The 18,722-nt window shown below is 44.9% G+C and overlaps 1 protein-coding gene across 3 annotated transcripts in view; it reads left to right on the top strand.

Annotated features, from left to right (window-relative positions):
• The window catches only part of SARDH (sarcosine dehydrogenase), a 185,320-nt gene that overhangs the window by 90,435 nt on the left and 76,163 nt on the right, over positions 1-18,722 (top strand). For all 3 annotated transcript variants that reach the window (XM_040324151.1, XM_040324152.1, XM_040324153.1), the window contains exons 16-17: positions 5,253-5,400; positions 16,471-16,564. In XM_040324151.1, coding sequence (XP_040180085.1) covers positions 5,253-5,400; positions 16,471-16,564 — 242 coding nt within the window. The remainder of the gene's footprint in view (positions 1-5,252; positions 5,401-16,470; positions 16,565-18,722) is intronic.

The following is an 18,722-nucleotide window of genomic DNA, read 5'->3' on the forward strand; positions in this document are numbered from 1 at the left end:
CGGATTAGTAGGATGGGAGCAGACTTTCCCCCCTCACCTCATTCCCCTTCCTTTCTTTAGTATACTCATTCCTATCCCCACTCTTATTTCTTAATTATTTAACATTACAGAAAACTAAGCTCTCACATTATTATGTTTACATGAGCACATTAGCCTATACCTATGCCACTTTTTTCACAAACGGCATATAATTTGGTACAACCTCAAGGCTTGGCTATGTTGCTACCTTACCCCAAGATTGTTCTCCTCTCCTCTCTTGTTTGACTGGTTTCAGGCGGCACTCATCCACATACGATATCCTGAGCTCAATTTACATTCCATGATCATTGGGTCTGATTTTACAACATGTTGTAAGTTAATGAGCACTGAGCACATTCTTGGATATTTATTATCTACTTTTACTTGGTTCATTGTATATTTTTGCTGCTGGAATTTACTACTGTTAACTTTCCCTTTCTTGGTGAAAATTATAATAAAAATGATTGAAATAGAAAACAAGGGCAACAACAAAAACAGGAGACACCCTACTAATCGCAGAAAATAACCCACCTAATCTCTTATTTGCATAAATTCACAAATAACGAATGTGGGTTTGACTTTGACTTTGGACTTCATGGGTACAGCCTGCCATCTGGCATCTTCTTCTTCTGTCCAAAGACCATGCTCTTACTGGTCACCAAAGCTTTCTTAGTAGACATTGAAATTGCAGATGGCAGGATTTAGCAAAAAAGTCAGGGGGAGTCGAGCTCTAGTAAAAAAAAAAAAATAATCAAAATCAGAGAGGAGTATAGAAGAAACTTTTCTGAATGATAACAATAATGAAAGGTACCATGGTGTGGTGTCTGCACTCAACAACATTTTACAACGCAACTTTAAAATGGAGCAGAAGTTAAATTGGGAGCAAGCTTCTCCTGGAGTTACCCCAATACTACCTGATGCATGCTACATAAGGACCTCAGACACTGCGAAATGCAGCTTAAGACTTTTCACATACATGTAATAAAGAACTGAAAAATGAGTTTAAAACCGCATTAGCATTACAGTGCCTAATTGAAATTGCTGCCTGGATAGGCCCTTTAAATCAACCAGTCAGAAACTGTACAGATTGCTGCATCTTGTTTTTCAGTGACCCTGGTCAACCGATTCAAGCAGCTATTGTGTTTATTGCCCAGCTCCAGCAGAGATGAGGGACGCTACATATCTTACTGATGTTCCCTATTGTCTTGTTCTAGATACCGCCCCAGGCAGTGGAGTTAGCGGTCGGCAAGAATCGCAGACAGCTATGTGCCAAAGGCACAGCAGAAACATTTGTCTTTACAAGTTAACTCATTCAAGTGGCATTCCAAAACTGAAAGCAATTCTGATTGGATGCACACAGATGTGACACACATGGCCAACTCCATGGGGGCTGCTGATTGGTTTTCCATTATCCTGACTAATGCATGTATAGTGATTACTCCATAGGGAGACACTGGAAATAAGTGGGCTCTCCTACCTGTCCCATGGCTACCTGCCCTATGTCTGGATCTAATAGATCACTGACAAACCTCTGACAATAATCAAGGTCCAGGCACTAGGGTCTTTTTAATATTTACTGCAGTTGTCAAACTGGAGAACGGCTTTAGGCATGCAAGATACCCAACAATCATGCAAAAAGGAGGACAGATATACTGAATCAGCAGTAAGTCCTAAAGTAGATGCCGATAGAGGACAGACAAAAAAATATGTAACTTCTTAAACCAGCCACAGTGTTTCCTTGCTCCTGAATCTGACCCCTGTCCCTCTAGAAGTAGCCCAAAAGATTCCTTGTGCAAAGAGCCCTCTTCCAAGGTCCATTTGCAGCTTGCCTCCCAGCTACTTTGTGAACCACTTTAGTCAAGTGCAGATAGATATACATGCATATAGATATACATGCATATAGATATACATGCAGATAGATAGACAGATAGATAGATATACAGATAGATAGATAGATAGATAGATAGATAGATATACATATAGATAGATATACAGATAGATAGATATACAGATAGATAGATATATAGATAGATAGATAAACATACAGATAGATAGATAGACATACATACAGACAGATACATACAGAAAGATGAAGGAAACAACTAACGTTTCAGCTGGTGTTCCTCTTTAATCCTTGCATGGTTTAATTATCACAACTGCATGCTTTACTGGGCTATGTATCACATCTTCAAAAATCTGCCAGCCAGAAAATGGTTATTTAAATTGTTAAAAAAAAAAAAAGTACACAAAATTAGCAAAATATATTTCATTGTGACGGAGAATAATCTGGATAGTTGTTTCCTATTTCAATCTCTAACATACTAAACCTAAATTCTTTGATTTATTGTTCATATACTTCAAATCTTTTTGCAGTTGACCTGCCAAGTTGTTCCATTTAATCAATGTTATATGAAAGCATTGTGGGGGCACAGATTTGTAGAACACTGAATGATATATATTCCCCATTAGTGTGCCTATCTCTGGCAATTCCCTGCACGCAGCCATGACCTCGACCCAAGGCTCTCTGTTCCTTCTCTGGCTTTGAAGCTTTCATTCTAATCTCTGATGGGAGCACAGAGTGGTGCTCGGTTCAAGGGCTACGCTGCATGACAATTTGATATTTTTACTCTAAAGACCATCTGATGTTTCTGCATGTCCTAGATTCATCCCTAAATGTCTATATGCAATACTAGACTTCTTTTACATGGGTTTGTGTGCCTCTGTATTTTATCTATCCTGTATTTATATCTTGGATGTCTTTCCGCAATAATTCTCAACTATGTTCCTGTGCATCTGGGCATTTTAGGTTACAACTAAGAGGGGATTTCCCCATACTTAAAGTGTATTTTCACTTTTGCAGTCAGCTTTGAGAAACTCCAACTATGTTTTGTTACCATTCATATGCACACATAAAAAGCATTTAAAAATATATTTAACTTTCTAGTTGTTTATGAATAGGACTGTAGGAAGCTTGGAATTGTTCACAATAGCTTATAATATGCTATTAGTTGGCAGATGTAGGGACAGACATTTTTTTAAGAAAACAATAACATACAATATCACCCACGTCTTGAGAGCCTTAAAGTGGTTCTAAAGGCTCAAGACTTTTTACTTCAATACATTCTATGCATCAAGTTAAAAAACCTTCTGTTTGCAGGCCCACCCCCAAAATACTTACCTGAGCCCTATCTTGATCCAGCGATGAGCATGAGGGTCTCTCTCTCCTCCATTAGCTCAAATAGCAGAAGAGAGAGTAGGGGGCAAGGCAGAGCTGAGCTCCGTGTGTGTGATTGGACACACAGAGTACAGCTTGGGAGCGTTGCTGCTCCAGTGCCCCCATAGCAATGGGCTTACTGTTGGGGGCACTTGGCAGAGAGGAGGAGCCAGGACTGCCAGCGGGGACCAGAAAAAAAGAGGATCAGTGCTGCTGAATGCAAAACCATTGCACAGAGCAGGTAAGCATTACAGGTTTTTTTTTTTTTTTAAGTCTTTCCTTTAAAAACACTTTAACCCTTTATTAGGACAGACTGTGTGATCGTCTTGTTTACAACTGATAGTGAGATCTGCCAGCACAGTACAGGCAGGGTTAAATATGGTAACTGTAACTCCCCAGTTCACCCATTTACATTACATAGAAGGGTAATGACACACGGATAATCATTAAATACAACAATCTAATTTTGTCTATTTTATATACTCTGGTCACCTGAAATCTGTAACTTGCTCTCCACCACACAGTACGGTCTGGGGGAGGAGCAATTGAGAACCCTCTGATGAAGGCGCCTGAGGTGACTGGGAGGACATGCCATTTAATGTGTTGGTGATGCTCCCTTAGGTGACGAAGGAGTCAGAGGCCTCCAGTGCAGGGCCGGACTGGGACAGAAATTTGGCCCTGGACTTCATCCAGACTGGCCCACTTTGACAGGTCTCTCCCATGGCGGCCGGACAACTCCCGCACCCCCCCCCCCCCGGCCACCCAAGCCTCCTCTCCCCCTTCACTAGCCGTTTTATTTATTAGAGTATAATGGCTGGTACTCTTATAGGCAGTACCAGTGGGGAAGCTAGACATTATTTCACCCGGGGAAAAGAATTAGTTCGGTGCCCCCCCTTATGGGACAAGATTAGGCAGAAGTGAGAAACTCCCAGGCCATAGCTGTTGAGTCAGCTGTCATGCTCCTCTGTCGTCCCCCCTGCTCCTATGCTCCTCCCCATGCTTCTTTGTTCCCCCCAGGTGAGTGCTGTGGGGAGGGAGAGGAGGTGAGCTCTGTGGGAAGGGAGGCGGTCCGCTGTCACTGAAGCCGGCCCACTGAGCCATCGGCCCACCGGGAAACTCCCTGTAGTCCCAATGGCCAATCCATCCCTGCTCCAGTGTAAAAAAAATAGGAAGAAAACTGCTTCCTCTATGTAAACTTGAGGAGCATGCGCACTAAGAGAGGCAACAGTGCACCCACAGGAACTGGAGCAATTGCATTGCAGCTAACATTAAAGAAGCCAATATAAATGGCAGGATCAATCAGGTATTTTCTAAGGAAGTACTAACATAAGCAGCATCTTTTTAAAGTTATGTTGTGTGAATGGGAACACGTACCAAATGCAGTGGAAGTGAAGTAGAAGTGGAAATACACTCTGAGAAAGATTCTCCTGTTGTGCCTCCAAGTTAGGTATAGATTGAAAATCTCCATAAAAGGTCACAAAAAGCAAAAAAAAAAAAAAAAAAACATGGACAGAGGTTGCAACAATTCATCATTCATAGTCTAAAACCGAAAGAAAAAAATAGCCTTGCCATATACATTTAGGCACACTGCATGTGTTTTTAATACAGCTGCAGCATTTCTCACTAATATTAGAAGTTTGCCAGCTGCTTTTACTGTCCTTGATTGGCCAGTGATCTTAGTCTACTTTCAATCAGATTTTATCCCTTGCTGGAAGCTTCACCATACAATTCTATACAGGACAGCCACATAGGGGTTTATTTACTAAACCTGGTGAGTGCAAAATATGGTGAAGCTCTGCATAGAAATCAATCAGCTCCCAATTTGTTTGTCTTTTGGTCGAAGCTTAGAGGCTGATAAGCTACCATGCATGGCTGCACCAAATTTTGCACTCTCCAGGTTTAGTAAACAAATCATATATTTTCAGAAGGGGCAGATATCAGTAGGTAACTGGTGGGGCACAGAACAGATATTTTGCACAGAACGGATATTTGAACTTTTACTGACTGGAACATTTTACAGGGGATGGATTCTACCTGGCAATTGGAGGAGCAGTCGCTCAGCACAACTGGAGTCATATCACCACTGTCCTTCAAGATAAGAAATTTAACTGTAAACTTATTGACTGTTCAGAGGACTTGGGGATGATCAGCATACAAGGGCCTGCCAGGTAGGGAAACTAGAAGGATCATTGTATACAATGAGTTGTATTGAGTTATACATTATGCATTTGGGGTCCTATGCATTCAGGGACGAATGCAAATTTCCTGGGGTCTAAAAGGGTAGCACAAATTACAATCTGATCAAATCTTCTTTGAATTAAAGAGGGGCGAGGGCCAGCTTGATTGGATAAAAATAAAATGGATTGTTGGCAGATTGTATACTGTATAATTACATTGTACATGGATTCCAAAAATCCTTAAAATTACAGGAGTGATTCTCTTTTAAAACCAGATCCCCATGTCCCTCTTTCCTATTAAAACGGAACTAAACTTAACAAAATACTCACCTCCTCATTGTAGCAATGCGGCAGTTAAATTCCTCGCTGGTCACTGTCATCTTCTCCCCAGTTATTTCTGGGTGCCAAGTGTGATGGACCGCCTGGCACCCAGCCTGGGTGCCCCACCAAGATACAGCTTCCTCCACTTTGGAACCAGGAACCTGGTATTATAGCTGAGAATTGAACTCAAGAACTAGACAAGACTAGCTTAGGTGCAACCTGAAACTGACTCTTTATTGTAAATTAGCACAGAATATATAGCACACAAAATCAGGTAAGAGCTTGATCACATTACCCTAAACACTGCAAACTGTAAACATTAATATCAGTACAAGGGGCCCCTGGGTTACGAACCTGTTAGGGACTTTCCTCCGGTTTGTAGATCGGAAATGTTCGTAAGTCGGCCGCGCATGCGCAGACCGGCAATTACGGACATTTCCGATGTTTTCCAATGTTCCGCCGAATGCCGTTCTGCGCATGCACGGCCAATTTCGGACATTTACGACATTTCCCGAGGCTCCGTCTGGCCACGCATGCACAGAACAGCAGACAGTCCGCCCAAAGCGGCAGAGGGTCCCTGCAGCGTCCGGTTCATAAGGAGCAGTTCGTAACTCGGGCGTTCGTAAGTCTGGGACCCCCTGTACATCTAACAGTACATCAAATGAACAGCTACCATAAACATATACAGTAAGCTAATTAACCTAAACATATAAATATCCCACAATAGTTTGGTAACAAGGTAAAGTGGACACAATGCTAGTCAAATCTCCAAGTTGAATAGCAGACAGACAGAAACAATAGGTGACACAATTAACAATAGAAATTCATACCTAGTAGGCACATGATGGGGAAATTATACTATGAGAGAAAGACACCTTAGTAAGCGGATTATAGCAGGAGATCCTAGTATCAGGTTGTTTTTCGAGCTGATTGTGTTATCATTTGCTCTGAGTCTAAGTCAGGGGGGGATTGAAGCAGTCAATGCTGGTTTGGGCATAGAGGCCCCAAATCTGTATCCAGGTCCTAGGTTCCTAGAGTCTTTTTGTTTTGGGGAGACATGGACCTGAATCCAAAGCAATACCACTCCAGGCACACAACATTCAGAGAATAGAGCCCCCTCAAAAGCCAGGGCCCATAGTCAGTAGGCAAGAGTCTACCCTGCAGTCCCTTCCAAAAGCCCCTGTTGGGTCTGTCACGTCAGGTTTTCGGCCTCTTGATTGATCAGTCCTGGAATAACATTATTCCGTGCACATTTTAGAGAGTCCATAATTTCAGCACAGCTGGAGTGGGCCGGGAATGCACACTGAGCTGCGCATGCAATAGAAGACTGTGAGCAGGTAGGCAAGTGTTGCCTTTAATACAATAGCTGACAGTAGAGATTTCTCAATCAATGCTGTTGGTGTGGATGGGGGCTTTCTTTCATAGCGCACACAGGCTGAAATTTGACTTCTGTGCATACTCTCTATCTCCCTGCTTTGAGCAGCATAGTGCATGCTGGTCTCATGCAGTCCTTACCATACAGGCAGGTGCCACCACATGTACATAACAATGAGCAAACCTTAGAAAAGCAGGCAGAGCCAGAAGAACGCTGTACTGTACACTGTAGAACCACAGGAGCCTAAGCAAATCAATGGACAGGAGATTTGCCTAGGGCCATTTCACATCTGTCTATTTTGGTGTGCACATCATTGCAATGTACCATACTAGTATTTGCATGTTGCGCAGCTAATGTTTTTTTAATGTTAACGTATGGCAACACACCTCTGACTCGCATGCATTACAGTGCACCACAATCCACGATGTTGCACTACTGTACATTGTGATGGACTGCATCAGAGAAAATACTGCATTTATTTGAATGGACATCCTAACACACGTTAACACAAGATATATTGCATGACATAAAGAAACACACCTGGGCAAACAAGACTGAATGGGTCATAAACTGTACACAGGGGACCCAGCACACATTCAAATTAGCCTTTCTTGCTCATACTTCACAGGACACAGAGCCTTTAATTACTTCATGGGTTATGTAGTCACCACAGGTGATTGGACACTGGTAAACCCAATTAAAATTGAGTTCCTCCCCTATATAACTCCTCCCAAATGGAGAGTACCTCAGTTTTTTCACCAGTGTCTAAGGTGGTTGGTCACGTTGAACATGTGCTAAGAAAAAAAAGCTCTTTTGATGGTCTTCTGCGGAGGCCTAGGAGCTATAACCGAATCCATACCTCGGGCCGATATCAAAAGCTTAAGATGGGTGGTACCTGGGCCTCGTGTAAAGAAGAAACAAGGTTTGCCTGTAATGTCTCTCTGCGGAGGTCTGGGCTCTGGGATCCAGGCTTTGGTGTACTAATACAACTGTGGCACGAAAAGTTACTGGCGGAGTCTTCTACAGGTCCAGGTATGAGGTTCCTCTAAGTAGGAACTCTTGGTAAACTTGAAGGTTGGCAAAACATACCCTCTGTGATGGGTGAAAGCTGGATCTACTTTTTAGTAGCTTTCCTGCGGCGTGGATAAGGTAAGCAAATTTTTTAAATAAATGTTATCTTCTGTGAGTAGGATGTCTTTCCTGGTTTTAACCACTAGAGGGATTAAGTACATACCTGGTGTATTCTTACATAGCCATCCAGGACACGCTCAGTGAAGTCAGTCAGTTAAACACCACTCACCTCCTCCGCTGCAGGCTCTGCCACAAAAAACGCATACAGGGGTCCCACAAGAAACCCCAGTGATCTGCTCTTCATTCCTCTTCACCATGGGCGCCGCCATTAAAGTTGGTGCGCGGGAGCATGCTTCTTGTACTCTCTATGGTCAGATGGAGTGGTTGCTTGTGCCCGTGTGCAGGCACGGTGCATCTGTGTGCAAATGCCAATAGGCTGATTTAAAGCCCAGCACGCCAGAAGCCTTCTGTAAAGCGCCATGGACATAGAGCTGTGGGCTGTAAGCATCCCTGTGGATTGAACCAGGCAAACCTAAGACTCCTTCTCGGCATCAGGTTGTGCAGTGAGCTGATATTTGTGTATTGTAAGCAGGGCCACCATCAGTAATTTTGGGGGCTCCTTACACAGCTTCAGGCATGGGCCCCCTGGAGCAGAGAACCAGGGGGGGGGGGTTGTGCTGCCGCAAGTTGAGAAGCCAGGGGGTGTCACAAGTTGAGAACGGGAAGGAGCGTTGCAAGTTGTTGAGAAGCAGGGGGCAACACAAATTGAGTAGCTGTGGGCGCTGCGGCCACAAAAAGAAAAGGGGTATGCCTTAGGCCCCATACTCACGAGCAAACATGTCTGCTGAAACTGGCCCGCAGGCCAGTTTCAGCAGACATGTTTGCTCGTGTGTGGGCGCGAGCGGGCCGAATTCCAGCAAACATTTGCCCGCCGGGCCTTTTCCCAGCGGGCAAATATTCCTGGACTTGTTTTAAAACAGCCCGCTGGAATTCAGCCCGCTCGGACATGTACGGTCGTCAGTACAGACCTACCGTACATGTCCAGGCGCCCGCCGTCCCTCGCATGCGTCGAATGACTTCGACGCATGCGTGGAAGCATTTTAAAGGCGGGCCGCCCACGTCGCCGCGTCATTGTCGCGGCGACACCGCGTCATCGACGCGGCGACACCGCGGACACGCCCCGCGTATTGTTTACGCGCGGACTTCTGTACGATGGTGTGTACAACCATCGTACAGAAGCCCTCTGGCAGACATGTATGGTGAAAACGGTCCGACGGACCGCTTTCACCATACATGTTTGTCCGTGTGTACCCGGCCTTAGAGGTCGGGGGGGCTTTGGGTGCTGACGAACAAAAACATGTTTTTTTTTAAAAAAAAGGGGATGCCATTTGTGGCCCTGGGGACCACCGGGCCCCTTAGAGGTCGGGGGGGGGGGGTTGGGTGCTGACGAAAAAATAAATAAAAGGGGGGGATGTCATCCGGGCCCCTAGGGACTACTGGGCCCCTTACAGGTGTACTCATTCGAGGCTGTCCCTTTCACCCAGTTTCACGCAAGGCCGTTACAGGGCAGAATTCTGTCCGCTTGGAACAAAGATGTTCAGGCCCTGGACCTTTCTATGATCTTATCTCCAAAGGTTCGCTAGAGCCTCAATTGGTGGTTCCCTCAAAATCTGTCAAAAGGAAAATCCTTTACTCCGGTTACCTAGAAATTGGTAACCACAGACGCCAGCCTTCTTGGCTGGGGGGGGGGGGGGCAGTTCTAGAGGAGGCATCTGCCCAGGGGAAGTGGTCCGGAGCTGAAAAACTCCTACCCATCAACATTCTGGAGATCCAGGCAATTCATCTGGCCCTCTGGTCTTACAGACTGCAGGGTTGTCCTGTTCGGATTCAGTGCGACAATGCTACATCAGTGGCCTATATCAATCACCAATGAGGCACCAGAAGTCTGGATGCTCAAAGAGAGGTGAATCACATGGCCTGGCCTGGTCAGAAAGGCATATTTCTTGCCTATCTGCGGTCTTCATTCCAGGAGTAGAAAATTGGAGTCCAGGAGAATGGTCTCTACACCCTGACATATTTCAAATCATATGTCAAAAATGGGGTACCCCAGATGTGGACCTGTTGGTTTCCAGGTTCAACACAAAGCTGGACAATTTTGTGTCAAGACCAAGAGATCCTTGTGCTCAAGGGTCCTATGCCCTGACAATTTAATGGGATCGATATTCTCTGATTTATGCATTCCCTCCAGTTCCGCTTCTCCCACGATTCCTTCAGAGAGTCGAGAGGGATGGAAAGCCGGTGATTTTGGTCGCCCAGGAGACCCTGTTACGCAGAAATATAAGGATGGCAGTAGTTCTTCCACTATGCTTGGATCTACTAACACAGGGTCCAATATTCCATCCTGCCTTAAAAAGTCTAAATTTGACGGTTTGGCTGTTGAGACCCACATTCTGAGAAAATGTGGGCTCTCAGGTCCAGTCCTGTCCACTCTGGTCAATGCTAGGAAGCCGTCCTCCAGGCTCATCTACTACAGAATCTGGAAGGCATATATTTCCTGGTATGAACCCAGAAGGTGGCATCCTGGGAAGTATGCCATTAATAGGATTCTTGCCTTTCATCAGTTGGGCTTAAAGGGGTTGTAAAGGTAAAAAAAAAAATCCCTAAATAGCTTCCTTTACCTTAGTGCAGTCCTCCTTCACTTACCTCATCCTTCGATTTTGCTTTTAAATGTCCTTATTTCTTCTGAGAAATCCTCACTTCCTGTTCTTCTGTCTAACTCCACACAGTAATGCGACACTTTCTCCCTGGTGTGGAGAAAGCCTCTTGAGGGGAGAGGGGGCAAGCAGGCAAGTCAGGACACTCTCTACTTTGCAGATAGAGAAAGGAGCTGTGTGTTAGTGGGCGTCCTGACACTCCTGCTTGCCCCCTCCCCCCTCAAGAGGCTTTCTCCACACCAGGGAGAAAGTGCTGCATTACTGTGTGTAGTTACAGACAGAAGAACAGGAAGTGAGGATTTCTCAGAAGAAATAAGGACATTTAAAAGCAAAATAGAAGGATGAAGTAAGTGAAGGAGGACTGCACTAAGGTAAAGGAAGCTATTTAGGGAATTTTTTTTTTACCTTTACAACCCCTTTAAATATGAGGTTGGCTTGAACACTATCAAGGGCCAAATTTCGGCCTTGTCGGTATTCTTTCAAAAACCGCTTGCCTCTCATTCCATAGTCCAGGCTTTTGTTCAGGGAGCACTACGCCTAAATCTGCCGGTTAAGTCCCCTGTGTGCCCATGGGATTTGAATTTGCTATTTTCTGTTTTACAGAAATTACCCTTTGAACCATTACACCATGCTTCTTTAACTCTTTTAACAAATAAATTGTTGTTTTTCGTAGCCATATCCTCAGCAAGGAGGGTATCAGAGTTGGCGGCTCTTTCATGTAAAGAACCATATATGATTATTCATGATGACAGGGTGGTGCTGCGTCCTCATCTGACTTTCTTACCTAAGGTGGTTTCAGGATTTCATCTGAATCAAGATATAGTCGTACCATGTTTTTTTCCAGATGCACAGTCTGTGAAGTAAGAGAGTCTGCACTCTCTAGATGTTGTAAGAGCGGTAAAAGTTTATCTGCAAGCTACGGCTCAGATACGAAAGACTGATCGTCTGTTTATTCTGCCACATGGCCCAAGGAAGGGCCAGGCAGCGTCGAAATCTACTATTGCATGTTGGATTCGACAAGTCATTATTCAGGCCTATGGTTTAGAAAAGAAGATTCCTCCTTTTCAGGTGAAAGTGCACTCGACTAAAGCAGTTGGTGCTTCATGAGCAGTGCATCACAAGGTCTTCATGGCTCAGATCTGTAAGGCTGCTACTTGGTCTTCAGTCCATACATTTACTAAGTTCTACCAGGTAGATGTGAGAGAGTACGAGGATGCCGTCTTTGGGCGTAGTGTAGGCAGCAGTATAGATCCTCTGGCCCGATGGCAATCTTATTCTGATCTGCGTCTCCCTATCCTCAATTTTAGCATTGCTATGGGACATCCCATTGATTGATTAAAGGTTCTGTGTCCCGTGATGTATGAGCAAGAAAATCTGATTTTTTAATACAGCTTACCTGTAAAATCATTTTCTTGGGAATACATCATGGGACACAGAGCTCCCGCCCCTCTTCGGAGTTAAACTTGGGACACTTATTGCTTTGCTACAAAACTGAGGTAAGCTGTATTAAAAAATCCTATTTCAACTACTGAGTTTGTTTTATTAATTCACTGCCTGCCAAGGCACCTCTGATAAGTGTGGTCACTAACCCTAAACTTTGATTTTCCCAACTGTGGGACATATATATCAATGCACAGAGAGAAGAGGCAGCCTTTATCCCCTTAGGGCCTCTTTCACAAGGGTGACAGTGCTAACAGCCCTTTGGAAAATAACCAGAAGCAACTGTGAAGAGGTTTGCAGGTATTAGGGAAAGATACTGCTGTCTCCCGAATGCTGATTTATTTTTTATTTTTTGGGCTGTTTTTTATATTTTTATACCTAAAGTGGAATTTTGCAATACTGTGCCACAACTGCAAGTCCCATCGACTTCTATGGGCAAGTTTGACAGGCAGTGACCTTTGTCAAACTTAACATTTTAAATTGCATTTGCACAAACCTCTGGCTGCCATGATAAACGTTTAGGTGGGTGGTTGGAACAACAAAATGGAACTGGAACAACAAAAACACCTGTTTTTTACCACCCCTTTGCTGTCCATGTGAATGAAGTCTAAAGATACAGCAACACACCAGAGGCCCAGACATCACCAGGTAGCTAAAAACTTCCTGTGCACCAAATCCAAAAAGGCAACGATGGCAGACACTGAAACTGGCAAAAATTCCAACAGCACAATTTCAAGCTAGCCAGAAAAAGATCTAACTACCGTATTTATCGGGGTATTGCGCGCTCCGGCGTATAGCATGTACCCCTAAAGTGGACCCGCATTCCTGTGGAAAAAGGATTTTTGTACTTAAAGTTTTGGTGTCTTGCGTGGCGTCCATCGGCGGCCTCGTCGGGTCCGGCGTCCGTCTGCGGCTTCGGGTGTCCTCTTCATCGGGTCCGGCGTCCTTCTGCAGCGTCCTCCCCGCTCGATCCCCACTTTCCCGCGCCGAGTTTCAAACTCGGCGCGTGTATCGGCGTATATCGTGCACCCACGATTTTGCCCTGATTTTCAGGGAAAAAAAGTGCGCGGTATACGCCGATAAATACGGTAATTAGTTTCAACTACTCGGGTTAAAACAGAGGTTTTAAATGCATACATTTGGAAGCCACACTGAATGGGTCTTGAGGCTTCATGCACATTGGTTTAGGCCCCTTTCACACGGAGGCAGATCAGTAATGATCTGCCTCCGTGTGCTCCGTAAGCTCAGCGGGGATCGCTCCGTAGATCCCCGATGAGCCGGCGGATGACAGGGCGGTCCCTACACACTGTGCAGGGACCGCCCTGTCTTTTCTCCGCTCTCCCCTATGGGGGAATCGGATTAACACGGACCGTATGTGAAAGGGGCCTAAGGCTCCATGCACACTGAAGCAAAAAAAAAGCTATAAAAAAACGCCAGTAGCTTTGCAGGAGCCTTTCAACGTTTTTTTGCGTTTTTGCAATAGCTTTAATCAGCGTTTTTCAGAGGATGCGCGCGTTCGGGACATTCGTGTCCCTTCATCAGGCAAGTGATGTGACGTCAGTAACGCAGCACACCTGGAAACCAGCTCCCTTCTCCTTGGTTCCGAGGGCGCTTGGCCCCCCGCCGACGCCGCTGCCTGTGGCAAGGAAGTCTCTGCTATCCAGAGCGAGTGATGATCACCACCACCCAGATCCCCGCGGATGACAGCACTCATATTCCCATGCTCGTTTTTACACCTGCTTTATGAGTAGGTTTTTTATATATCCTCATATGTTTTAAATAAATTACTCAACTGCTACGATTAGAAGGCGCCGCTTTGTGTTCTTTTCAGTGTGCATGGAGCCTTATTGTGAATGCTGTGTCTCCTGACGGGAGAAAATCTGCGTATAAAAAAAACTCACCAAAGCTGAAATTTTTCAAACAAGTTTAGGTGAGTTTAGCAGCATGTTGGGGGTTATTTACGAAAAGGCAAATCCACTTTGCACTACAAGTGCAAACTACAAGGGCAAAGTGCACTGAAATTGCACTTGGAAGTGCAGTTGCTGTAGATCCGAGGGGGACATGCAAGAAAAATAAAAAAACAGAATTTTAGCTTGCACATGATTGGATGATAAAATCAGAGCTTCCTTTCATTTCAGATCTACCCCTCAGATTTACAGCGACTGCACATCCAAGTGCACTTTCAGTGCATTTTCAAGTGCACTTTGCACTTGTAGTGCAAAGTGGATCTGCCTTTCGTAAATAACCCCCATTGTGTTTAGGGAGTTTGTTTATTTCAGTGGCCAGAATTTGTATTTATTCTGGCCAATGAAATTATTTAATGCTGAAGTGCTAAATGAGCCTATGTGCGAGTTTAGGTGCGTTCGGACGCGTTTATGCGCGATTGGCGTTTTTTATGCCCAAAAGCTCCTCTCCTGAATGCGATTATGAGTTCAGGAGAATAACTTGACTGCCTCTAAACTTTGCTGCTCTTAAATGTGTGCATGGGCACATAGGCTTTTATTGAGTTGGGTTTTAGGGCTTTGGCAAAAACTGCCAAAAACGTGAGTTTAAGAGCAGCAGTGTGCATGAGGCCTAAGTCACAGCACAAGTCCTAGATCGCTGAACTGGTAATGGGCAATGTTCTCAATGTAGGCTACCCGTATAACTGACAGGACCTTTATATAATAATATTACCAAAAGTGCCTTTCCACCTTGACGGTTTACAGCATTCTACGGTAAATTGTCAGAATTCACCCGCCTTCCTTAAGGTCTTTCTGTACAACCTGCCATGTCTGTTTAAAATCAACAAGCCCTCTCTCTCTCTTGTCTGCCCCCCAGTATGTATTCCTTTCAACTTGTATCAATCTTTAATGCGGGTGGCTTACATACTGCAGGCGCGTGTGTGTGCGCAAGCCGAGCACCATGTGACAGGCCAAAAGCAAATATTGCATTAACTCCTAATAAAATAAATCACTGCAATCCTTATTGCCACATGCAAAATTCCTGGAGAGCTTGCATATCTAGTTAACTTCAGAGGGGTGTTAGAATAGTGTAAAACCAAAATTGCCACCTTTTAAAATAGCTAAATTAAAATGTAAAATAAATTATTAGTTAGTGGCATTAACACTTTGACATGTGTCACTATAGAAACGTAGAAACTTGGGGCCGGATTCACGTAGCACTTACGCCGACGTATCTACAGATACGCCGCGTAAGTGTCAATGTGCACCATCGTATCAATGCGCCGTGCCCATAGAACTAGATACGCCTGAAAATAGGCTTCATCCGACCGACGTAAGTTTCCTACACCATCGTATCGTGGGTGCATATTTACACTGGCCGCAAGGGGCGCTTCCATTGATATACAAATTGAATATGCAAATGATGGAGATACGCCGATTCACGAACGTACTTGCTCCTGGCGCATTCATGTACGCGGTTTACGTAAGTCGTACGTCCGGTGTAAAGTTAAGCCTCATAAAGCAGGGGTAAGTCATGTTAAGGTATGGACCAGGGAACAGCCGTTGGATTTTACGTTGTTTACGTAGTAGTACGTGAATAGGGCTGCGCGTAGGTTACGTCACGTCACGTCACGTCATAGGCAGTGATTCGACATATCTTATGGAGTATTTTAGACATGATTCTGAGCATGCGCACTGGGATGTGTCCACGGTACGGCGCATGCGCAGTTCGTTCGGCCCATCATTTGCATGGGGTCATGCTTCATTTAAATGGATCACGCCCACCTTCCACCTACTTTGAATTCCCTGGCGCAACGTAGGGAGCAAGTGCTTTGTGAATACTCTGCTTGCCTCTCTGTGTTACGTCGGCGTATAGCATATGAGATGCGCTACGCCGGCAGAAAAATGCGCCGATCTACCTGAATCCAGCCCGCAGTCACTATATCTGTGCACTAAAAATTTAAAAGAAGAACCCAAAAGTCAGGGTATTATAGATTAACTCACTATTTTACCCATTTACCACCTTTCCTTGTGAAGAGAGAAAAGCTAATACACAAACCCAGGACTTGACACTCCAACCAATTATGTGCTCATGTCTGTGCTTCTCTACTACCTGACTGCTAACCTAACATGATTGTACATGAAAGTCCTGTCCCTGTCCTTTGCTGATAATGTTTTATATTCTTTTCCTTTCCAGTCGCTCGATTCTGCAGGAAGTTCTGGATGAAGATTTGAGCAATGAAACTTTTTCATTCTCCACTCACAAAATTGTAGCTGCAGCCGGATTCAAGGTACATGGGTTAATTGAAAAGGTTTGCAATTGTTTCATCTGTGTCTGAGATGCTTTGTACAAAAATGTTTACCAGTGGATAGAGCTTTAGACTCCTTTCCTGTTGTTTTTAAAAGAGCTAAACAGCTCAAGCTGACATACACACATACCAGTGAAGAAGTCAGACTCTTCTCCTCTCTTCTTCTCCTTCTTCTGTCTAGTCAGAGATTGAGCATTTGAAAAGACATAACTGCTGCTGCTGCACTCTTTTCTATATCGTACACCACGGGGCACAGAGCCATATTCATTACATAATGGGTTGTATGGTCACCAGAGGTGATTGGACACTGGCACAACCAATCAGACACAGTTCCCCTCCATATAGCTTCTCCCATCAGAGGAGTACCTCAGTTTTTTTGTCAGTGTCTAAGAATTTGACGTGTGGAGATGTGCTAAGGGAAGCTCGACTACAGAGCCCTCTGGGGGCTAAAGGAGCTAGACCGTCGGGTTCATCCAGGACGCTAGAGTATTATGCCAAAAATGGATGGGATCAGGGCCTCACGCATGAGGCATTGCCTGTAATGTCTCTCTTCGGAGGACTGGGCTCTGAGGTTCCAGCACTTTCGCCATTGCAGCTAAAAGGCCTGGTCAGAGTCTTTTACAAGGCCCAGGGAAGAGGTCTCCTTTAAATAGGAACCCATATCCCTGAAGGTTGGCACACAAACCCTGCCGAGATGGGGGAAGATTGGTACTGTCTGTAAAAACAGCAGTTAAACCTGTGGCGGGGATTAAGGTAAGGGGAATAGGAGCCTAAGATTTTTCTTAAAGACCTTTTTCAAGTATTTTATAGGGGTGACTTCTCATATTTGGCCACTAGAGGTAGTAAAGAGTGGAGTTTATTAACCTCACGCCAGAGAAGTGTCAGACCACAGGCACGCTTTCTGCTGCAGAGCTCTGCTCACATTGTGCTGTTCCCTTCCCTTCAGAGACCTGATAAGAGGTCTGTTGAGGCAGGAAGAAGCCCTCCATGCTTCCAGGCATGCTGCCCCAATAAAATTTAGCTTTATCGAGAAGGGACAGGAAGTAGCCGGGAGCGCGCACGGGCGTGCGCACGCCCGAAATTCGAAAGATAGCGCTCAGACAGAAGCTATAAAGCAGCCAGAAAGCCAGCAGCTCTCCCTTGGGACACAGCAGCAGTTTTTCGTGGGACACGTAAGCTCTATGTGGTTGGTGAGGGTGGGTGGTATCCACTGTATCCCTAGGGTACAAGCTGGAATTTCGAGAGATCCCATCTCAGTTACGAAGATCAAGGCTCTCCAAAGATCCTCTGAAAAGGGCACCCTTCTTCAAGGGTTTGGATCACTTGCTGTCCCAAGGTGTGATCACAGAAGTACCCTTAGGGAGCAAGGTTCAGGTTTTTATTCAAACCTCTTTGTGATCCCAAAACCCAACAGAGACATCAGACCTATTCGGGATCTGAGATCACTAAATCAGTTTGTAAACATTCGCCATTTCCGAATGTAAACTATTCGTTCAGTAGTCGCCACCCTACTAGGCGGAGAATTCATGGCGTCGATCGATATCGAGGACGCCTATTTACATGTGCCTATCCATCCCGCTATCCAAAAGTTCTTAAGGTTTGCGGTGGAACATCGCTACTTCCAATTTGTGGCTCTGTCTTTCGGGGTGGCCATCGCACCTCGAGTATTTACAAAGGTACTAGCCCCTCTGCTAGCAAATCTCAGAGCACAGGGCTTAGTGATAACAGCCTATCTGGACGATCTACTTGTGATGGATCAATCAGTGGCAGGGTTAGATCACCCGATATCCACTACGATAGGATACCTGGACAAGTTAGGATGGATGGTAAACCTACAAAAATCCTCACTAAAAGCCCAAAGAAGGGTAGAGTATCTGGGCATGATCATAGATACAGCTCAAAGCCGAGTATTTCTACCAGAGTCAAAGATCAAATCACTAAGGGATCTGATCCACAAGGTCAACGCAAAGAAGAGACCATCCATTCGCCTTTGCATAAGGCTATTGGGGAAGAGGGTAGCCTCCTTTGAAGCTGTCCCTTACACCCAGTTTCATTTGAGACTGCTTCAAGGCGATATTTTAGCTGCCTGGAACAGAAAGATCCAAGCTCTGGATTTACCCATGCGCCTGTCTTCACAGGT

The sequence above is a fragment of the Rana temporaria genome, chromosome 9 (genome assembly GCF_905171775.1).
Source record: "Rana temporaria chromosome 9, aRanTem1.1, whole genome shotgun sequence".
Classification (NCBI taxonomy): domain Eukaryota; kingdom Metazoa; phylum Chordata; class Amphibia; order Anura; family Ranidae; genus Rana; species Rana temporaria.